The sequence below is a fragment of the Podarcis raffonei genome, chromosome 8 (assembly GCF_027172205.1).
Source record: "Podarcis raffonei isolate rPodRaf1 chromosome 8, rPodRaf1.pri, whole genome shotgun sequence".
NCBI classification, from domain to species: Eukaryota; Metazoa; Chordata; class Lepidosauria; order Squamata; family Lacertidae; genus Podarcis; species Podarcis raffonei.
This window is the reverse complement of record NC_070609.1, coordinates 40834163-40842773: the sequence shown is the minus strand read 5'-3', so window position 1 is coordinate 40842773 and position 8611 is coordinate 40834163. Positions and strand designations below refer to the sequence as shown.

At 51.4% G+C, this 8611-nt stretch overlaps 1 protein-coding gene across 1 annotated transcript; it reads right to left on the bottom strand.

Annotated features, from left to right (window-relative positions):
* Nucleotides 1-6672: 6672 nt before the first annotated feature.
* On the bottom strand, nucleotides 6673-8611 carry DDX28 (DEAD-box helicase 28). The gene has a single exon (XM_053399535.1). It carries the CDS (start codon nucleotides 8499-8501, stop codon nucleotides 6843-6845), a length of 1659 nt encoding a protein of 552 aa, XP_053255510.1. The 5' UTR covers nucleotides 8502-8611; the 3' UTR covers nucleotides 6673-6842.

Genomic DNA, 8611 nt, shown 5'->3' with positions numbered 1-8611 from the left:
TTCCCCCTTCGGGGAGGCTAGCTGGACCTGACCTCCCCTCCGTTCCCCCACTCTCCGATAGAGGCGTGGTCAGCCCTGACTCATCTTCTCTTCCCGCTGGAGGAGACGCTGGTCCTGACACATGGGACTCTTCCCCCCCACTACGCTCTGGTGGGGAAGCTGGTCCTGATCTCCCGCTGCTGCTTTGGGAGTCCCCGCTGGCCCCTTGTTTCTGGTGCGTCCCCCCTGGGACCCCCCTTGCCCTGACCATCGGCACCCCCTTCTGGGAATCTTCTGATTCGCTGGAGAAGCTCATGGAATCTCTCGGGTCACTGTCATACTCCCCTACGCTGCCCTCAGATTCTTCCCCTTCGCTCTCCATTTCCTCTCTCCCCTGTGCTTCTGCTCCTGAGCCCCTGACATCCATCCCCCCCTCGAAGCCCCCCCTTCCCCCCTCCCCCTCTTCGGGTGCGGGTTCCGGGTGCTCCAGTGCTGTGGGGGTGAGTGCGGGATACCGTTCTTTCCCTCTGGTGTGCAGCCGGCCAGCGGGATCCGGCCAGCCTGCAATGGGCTCGTCGACGTTGATCTCCTCTGCTTCCATCTCTCTGCAGTTGTGCTCGAACCCAGGATCCTCCCCCAACACGTCCATGTCCTTCCCTCCCCCTGTTACCTCGGGTGATGCTGCGTGTAAGGGCCCCCTCAGCAGTTCCCTGCTCCACCCCACCTCCGGTTGATTGTCCCACCAATAAGAGCGGTCTGTGACAAACCCCGAGAGTGATCCCTCCGGGGAGCTTGTTTCTGGCGCGTTTCCTCAGCTGATGAGAACCCCTGGAAGGTACTGGCTGAAAGTGTGGGTGTGAAAAGACAGTCGTCGAAATAATCTGCCGGCATAGGTCTGTGTGGGAAGAGTGCATGGAACTCGTCTTTGAGGTAGTGCTCCTCCACGGCATAGTACGGTACCCACCTGTTGGCGCTGGCCGGGGTACCTTCCCTGGCGAGGAGATATTCAACTCCCTCTTCCCCCCATCTCAAGTCTAAAATCTCCGTGACCTCGTTGAGTGGCGCCGCCCTCGGTGACCCCTCCCCTGTTGGCGATTTGCTGAGTGGGTCTGGTGCGTTCCCTGGCGCCTGAAACCTGTGGGGTTCCTTGTAGGGTGTGAGCACTGACCTATGAAAGACCGGGTGCATTCTGGAGCCCTCCAGGAGTGTCAACCGGAAGGCCACTGGATTGATTTGTGCCGCGACTTGGTAAGGCCCCAGCTGCTTGTGTCTGAGCTTCTTCTTAGCTAACGTTCTGGCCGGCACTGCCTGGGCTGCTAACCAGACCCAGTCCCCCACCTGGATGTCTTCCCCGACTCTCCTGTGCCTGTCTGCCTGCATTTTGTAGGCGTGTTTTGCTAGTTCCAAGTGCCTTCGGAGTTGCTCGTGGACCTCCTGTAACTCTGCTGCTAAGTGCTCTGCTCCCCGTGGCTCCCCCTCCCCCTTCGTCTCTAACCCCGGGAAGGTTCTGGGATGCCGCCCATTGTTGGCGAAGCACCCCTGTAGACCCGTGCTTCGTGTTGTTGTAGGCAAACTCGGCCAGCGGTAGGTAGTCCACCCAGGTTGAGGGCTGTTGATTCGCGTAGCATTGCAGGTACTGCTGCATGATGGCGTTGACCCTCTCCGCTTGTCCGTTGGTCTGCGGGTGTCGTGCCGACGCTATGTTGATCTTGACGTTCAGGATGCCCAGCAGCTTCTGCCAGAAGCTCGAGATGAATTGGCGACCCCGGTCGGACAGGATGGACTTTGAACACGTGAACTTTGAACACGTGGTCTATGAACAGCTTGGCGGTCTGTTCCGCTGTGGCCACCTTCACGCAAGGAATGAAGTGCGCCATCTTGGTGAACAGGTCTACGACCACGAGTACCGCTGTTTTGCCTCGCGAGCTGGGCAGATCCATGACAAAGTCCAGGGCCACTTTCTCCCACGGCTCGAGCGGCGTCTGTAGCGGTTCCAGCAGTCCCGCCGGCTTCCTGTTTACTGGTTTGGCCCTTTGGCATGTGTCACACCTAGAGACGTAATCCGCGACTTCTCCCCTCATCTTGGGCCACCAAAAGTCTCTGGTTACTAATTCCGCCGTCTTGTCCTTGCCGAAGTGCCCAGCGCTGGGCGCGTCGTGTAACTGCTGCAGGACTTTCGCGCGGAGGTCGTCTCCCAGTACGTAGAGAGCCCCTTTGCGGATGAGCAGTCCGTCGCGTATCTGGAACTCGTCGTCCTTCGCTGTGCCTCTTCGCACCTCCTCCATCTTGGATTGTGCGAACGAATCCGTCTGCAGCGCGCTACGGACCGCGTCCAGGTCCACGGTGGCTGAAGCGCACGCCCACGCTTTCGGTGCGAAAATGTGTTTGGCCGCCACCGGTGCCGCTTCCTCGAGATACTGCGGCTTCCTGGATAGTGCATCCGCCATGACGTTGTTGTCTCCCGGGATGTATTCTATCCGGAAATCGAAATCCGCAAAGAACTCCGCCCAGCGGATGTGTCTCTGGTTCAGGAACCGCGCCGTGCGCCAGTACTCCAGGTTCTTATGGTCCGTGCGGACCTGCACTGTGTGTCTGGCTCCGATGAGGAAGTGCCGCCACGCCTTGAAGGCTGCATGAATGGCCAGCAACTCCCTGTCCCAGATGGTGTAGTTCTGTTCCGACTTGCTGAGTTTCCTGGAGTAGAATGCGCATGGCCTCCAGTCCCCTTGCGGATCTTGCTGCAACAGGACCGCCCCCACCGCTCTGTCCGAGGCGTCTGTTTCAACCCTCATTGGTTTGCTGGGGTTTACGTGTAGCAGCTGTTCTTCGGACGCGAAGAGACGCTTGAGTCTCCGAAAGGACTGCTCCGCCTGGTCCGTCCAGGTGAACTTCTTCTTCTTGGAGCTGAGGGTGTCCGTGATGGCCGCCGTCTCCATCGTGAATCCCTTGATGAACTTGCGATAAAAGTTGGCGAAGCCGGCGAACTTCTGGACCTCCTTCCGATTGCGCGGGCTCTTCCAGTCCAACACCGAGCGGACCTTGGTGCTGTCCATGGCGAGTCCCTTGTCGGACAGCTTGTAGCCCAGGAAATCCACCTCCGTCATGTCAAACTGGCACTTCTCCAGTTTGGCGTAAAGTCTGTGCTCCCGTAGTCTCTGCAGGACCTCCTTGACGTCCCCCTCGTGAGCCTCCTGCGATTCCGAGAACATCAGGATGTCGTCTAGGAAGCAGACGCACTTCTTGTAGAGGAGTCCCCGCTGGCCCCTTGTTTCTGTTGCGTCCCCCCTGGGACCCCCCTTGCCCTGACCATCGGCGCCCCCTTCTGGGAATCTTCTGATTCGCTGGAGAAGCTCATGGAATCTCTCGGGTCGCTGTCATACTCCCCTACGCTGCCCTCAGATTCTTCCCCTTCGCTCTCCATTTCCTCTCTCCCCTGTGCTTCTGCTCCTGAGCCCCTGACAGGTATTAATAGGAAGGAGCTAGTTAGGGCACTGATGCCTCCCTCTCAACCACTGAAAATTATTTCAGCTACTTTTCTGGGTTCTGATGTTTCAGCATGCCCTGCCTAAATACTGTTAAGTGTATCTTCATAGCCATAAGGGCTAGAAACTTGTTTCTCCATCTCCAATTAAACAAACAAACACTTTGATTTGCAGGAAGCAGAAATCTGTTTCTAATACATTTTGCTTCCAATGTCATCCTCTGTGCTTATTACGTATCCTGCAGAAAAGGTTGCCCAGGAATAGCCCAGATGGCCCAATTCATATGTCTAAGTGGCACATTTATCATTTGAAACACAGTGTGCACAGCTTCATTTGTGAAAAGTGTTGATGTGACACCAGCTCCCTGCACAGTTCTGACAACATGAACAAGTCTATCACAAACCTCTGCTTTTGTGATGGTGTTGCTCAAATCCAAATGTTCAGAGCCCCCTGGAGGGTAAAAATTAAATAGATCAAGCTCTACAATCAGAAGGAGAGTTTGATCTGATTCCACCTTGCCATGAAGACCTGTGCCCACATAGCTGTGTCTCCAAAAAGTAACCATGCTGTGCATAATATTCCTGCCCGATCACTGAGGTCTTTGAGAGATTTTCTAGTGGTACTCCCATAGTTCAGATGCATGGCTTGCAGTCATCAGGAACCATGCATTCAGTACTGTAGACCCAGTTTCCTGGAACTTCCTTTCAGCTGAGGTCAAGCAGGCCTGCTGAACTTCTGGCACCTACTGAAGACTTTTTTTAGTTCAGGAGGAATTATGATTTTACAGTCTTAATTGATTTTTGTCATTATTGTGCTGGTTTACTTGAAAGGATAGAATGATAGAATTTGAAGCGACCCCATGGATCATCTAGTCCAACCCCCTGCAATGCAGGAATATGCATCCAAACAGGGATCAAACCCGCCACCTTGGTGTTATCAGCACCATGCTCTAACCAGCTGAGCTAACCAGCTTCTACACAGCTTAGAGACTACAGTAATCATGATAATTGGCAGATGCAGGTGCAGACCAGATCTGGCTAAGATCCAGTAGGGCATGGGAGAGACAACGGGGGGGAGGCAACAAGAATAATCAGAAAATAGGAGAATGGTAGAGGCAGAAGCAACGCATCTGTTAAGAAAATGTCATTAGACACATGTATATTTTGTGCTGAGCTTCACTGTGGTTTCCATAAGGCACCAATCTCTCTTTCTGTTCAGAGGCACTGCCTGCAAACTGTGTGATTGAGCATGTATATATTTTTATTTCATTCTGCGAACCGCCCTGAGACCTGTGGGTATAGGGCAGTATATTAAATAAATGAATAAATAAATGTTCATGTAAAAAAACACACCTGCTACTGTGCATTATCTGAATGCATCAGACTAACCACCAGGCTGTGTGTTTTTTCCTACACTGTGTTGCTGTCGTAAAAATGAGAAACACCATTGTGATCAGTCTGCAGTGGGAATGTCCTTTGATTCACTCTGCTGTGCAAAATTGGAAAACACTTTATTAAAACATTGTGTTCAATAAGTCTCAGTGCTTTTATTATTATTATTATTATTATTATTATTATTATTATTATTATTAAGAAAAATAGCCCTAATCAACTAGCTATCAATCCTGCATGGTGCTGCTTCAGGGACAGGCATAGAATAACAGAATTGTAGAGTTGGAAGGTCATACTTGGAAAGGTAATAAACGAGGAGGCAAGTCTAAAGCCCAAGAATTATTATAGAAAGTGGTCCCCAGATGTTCCGCAGGTGGCCATTCATAACTGGCCAGTAAAGAAACCCAGCACAATAACGAGAAGAAAATCTGAACTACAAGCAGGAATTCAAGCCATTGTAAAAGCTTCCATGCATTTAGGAAACTCCAATTGTGATAAGAGAGGTAGCATCGAACTAGCCTTTCTGGATCCTGGTGTATGGGATAAATTTTGGTCTCTAATTCATATGTTTACTGAATTTATTCAAATTGAAAGGTTGTCTAAATATCCACACCAACCTTTCTCTGTACTTAATTCAAAAAGAAAATTGCAATTTGTAAAAGGCAACTTGAGCAGAAGGGGCAGGAAGTTGTTGAGCCATAAGACTCCTGCCTTTTGTCACCTATCCTAATAATATCCAGATAGGTTCCAAGAGAAAAGAAGGGAAGATTCATTATATTGGCCCAACTGCAGCTACAGTACTGGAAGAAATATGCCCAGGTTAGAGGCCCCAAACTCCTACCCTGCTAGCAATATATTTTCCATAAATCAAAGGAATTATCCATTAACAAATGCTCAAGATAAGCTCAGGCCTATGAGTAATTATAGAAAAGCATATTGTGATACCTTCAGCTCTCATTTAAGATACCATAACTGACTAGAAAACATCCAGAAAGGTCTTAACATTCTTTCCTGGGACCTGGCTGGGATAATAGGAAGACAGATAAAGTTCTTTTTAGTACAGGTATCAAGCATTCGGAATAGCAGCCCAAGTGGGTTATGCTAGGACAACAAGAGTTGCATAGTCATTTGAAGGTCACATCCTATTGGTGCTGGTACAACCACTGCGGCTCTTGCACCAGCAAAACTGGTGGCCTTGCAATAAGTATGTATATTGCACACACATGCAAATGTCAGGCGGGATTTAATCTGTTAGCTCAATGTGAATACCACTGAAGTAAAGGGGTCAAATCAAGACTTAACTCTCTTTGATTTCATTAGGAGTTAAGTTCAGCTAACAGACTGGCTTCACGTACATAGGAACATACAAATATTTTCCAGTCACAAGTCCTTTTAGCTCAGTATTGTCTACACTGACAGGATTGTCTACACAATCCAGGATTAGAGGTAGGGGCTTTTCTCAGCTCTACCTCATGATGGCTGGGATTGAACCGGGAACCTCTGGCATGCAAAGCATGTATTTCACTACTGACCAACTGTTCATGCATCAAGAAAAATGTGCAAATGGCATAGGGACAAGAAGAGCCCATTGAAAAGTTCTGCCCCAAATTCTCTAACTGCTCTGGCTGCTTAGGTAAGAACAAGAAACAAAGGGTGCTTCAGGTATAGGTTGTCATTCTTTCTTTGAAGTTGAATCTGACCTCTATAGGTGAAAACAGTAAGGGGATCACACAGAATAGTTCCTCCCTCCCCTTTATCTGATGGATGTGCTCACCTAACACACAAGCATCAGCCTACATGAAACTGAGAAGTCAGACAAATCCATTACAACAGTCATTTATGCTTGTGCCTTTAATGAGTACACATAGTTATTTGGTTGGGCTGCGCTTTTGCACAGGTTCTCAACCTAAGTACACAGAATGTTTGATTGCACTTACACAGTCAAGTACCTATTCAAACATCACTTTAAACTAGAATCCTTTAGTGAGACTCAGGGCTTTTTCTTTTCAGACAAAGCTTTTTTAACAACAGGTTCCATCCCTGGCAATGGAGTCCTTTTACGAGCTGCAGTTTCTATTTTCCGGACAAGGTCCACATCCCACCTGTGGGTTACAAAGCTAACTGCAGTCCCAGGGAACTTACTGCCTGTGCGACCAATACGCCCAACACGATGCAGATAATCGTGCAGTGTTGCTGGGAAGTCATAGTTCACAACTAGGTCCACATGGGTGGTGTCCAGACCCCGGGAAGCAATATCAGTGCATACTAAGATGTCGAATTGGCCTTTCTGGAAGGTGTCAAAGATGCCAGCTCTCTCAAGTGCTGGCATCTGTCCTTGCAGGCGTAGGTGTTTAATTTTATGATCATCCAAAATGTACCCAAGCCAGTTGACAGTGCTGGCCTTGTTGCAGAAAATCAAAACAGCTCCAGATGAAGGCCCCCGGTCTTTCATAAGCTGCAACAGCTCCACCACCTTGTCAGCTCCTTTCAGACGCACAAACTTTTGCTCAACATGAGGTTGAAGACGATGCAGACTAAAGCTGGTTAGGACATTGAAGCTGCTCAGATCAGTGACTTTACTCAGCAGGTCACCCAACCCCTTTGGAAGGGTGGCTCCTACAGCCACGAACTGGGCTTTAGGATTCCAAACATCACCAAGTTCCTCAGGGCTAGTGGCAAAGAAGGCATGCCGAAGCACATCTTCCACAAGGTCTACAAATGTGGGATCCAGCAAGGTGTCCACTTCATCCAACACTAGGCAGCACAGCTTTTCCAGGGACAATCCCTTTCTCTGCAAAGCCTTATACAGTGCACCTGGTGTGGCCACCAAGAGATCAGCAGGACCAGCCCGGAGCTTCTGCTGGACAGAGTGTTTGCCCCAGCCACCACCTATATCTGTCACCTGCAAGTCCAGTGGAGTGCACAGGTAAGAGGCAACGCGTCGCACCTGTCCTGCAAGCTCCCGGGATGGCAACACCACCAAGGAGCGGGGGGCAGGGATAGCAGCGGCCCCATATGTGAGGGCCGGGGATTGCAAGAGCCGCTGGATAAGGGGCAGCAGGTAGGCCAGGGTTTTCCCGCTGCCAGTCTCTGCAGCACACAGCGCATTGCATCCCGTCAGCAGGGGAGGGATGGCACGTATCTGCACAGCAGTGGGCTTAGAGATGCTGAGAACATCCTCTAAGATGGAGGCCAGCTGTGGCTGCACTCCCAGAGCTTGGAAAGAGGAGGGAGCAGCATCGGGGTCTCGCTCCTGAGGCGCCTCCTGTCGCATTCGCTGCAGCTGGAAATAGTCCCCCCGAGACAAGCGATGCTTCCAGCCAGCCGAGACCAAGGGCGGCTGTTCCCAGCGCCCCACCGTGTGGCGAGCGGCTTGACTGAGTTCCGGCCGCCGGCTCCGCAGCAAAAGCTTCCCGGTCCGAGGAATGTTAGCTGCGGGGTCGCCTCTTCCTCTGCGCCTGAAGGAGCCCCGCTCCAGCCGGAGTTGCCATGCACGCGGGATCCGCACCACCTTCTCCTTCTCCGACTCCGGTGCGGGCGGCGGTCCGCCGGAGCTCGGGCGGAGGACCCAGCGGTGGAAAGCCAGCCGCAGCCACGGGGAAAAGCGGGTCGGGGCGCCCCGAGAGGCCCCACACGCGGCGAGAGCCATGAGACGGAGCCTCCGCAAAGCAGAATAGGAAAGTTTCGGTAAGAATCGCGTTCTAATGACGTCTTAAGCCCGCTCTTGTTTCTATTCGGCCATCGGCCTCACCGCACGCG

Excerpts from the sequence above, each read along its gene's own strand:
- DDX28 (XM_053399535.1), bottom strand. The coding sequence starts at position 8,501 with ATGGCTCTCGCCGCGTGTGGGGCCTCTCGGGGCGCCCCGACCCGCTTT.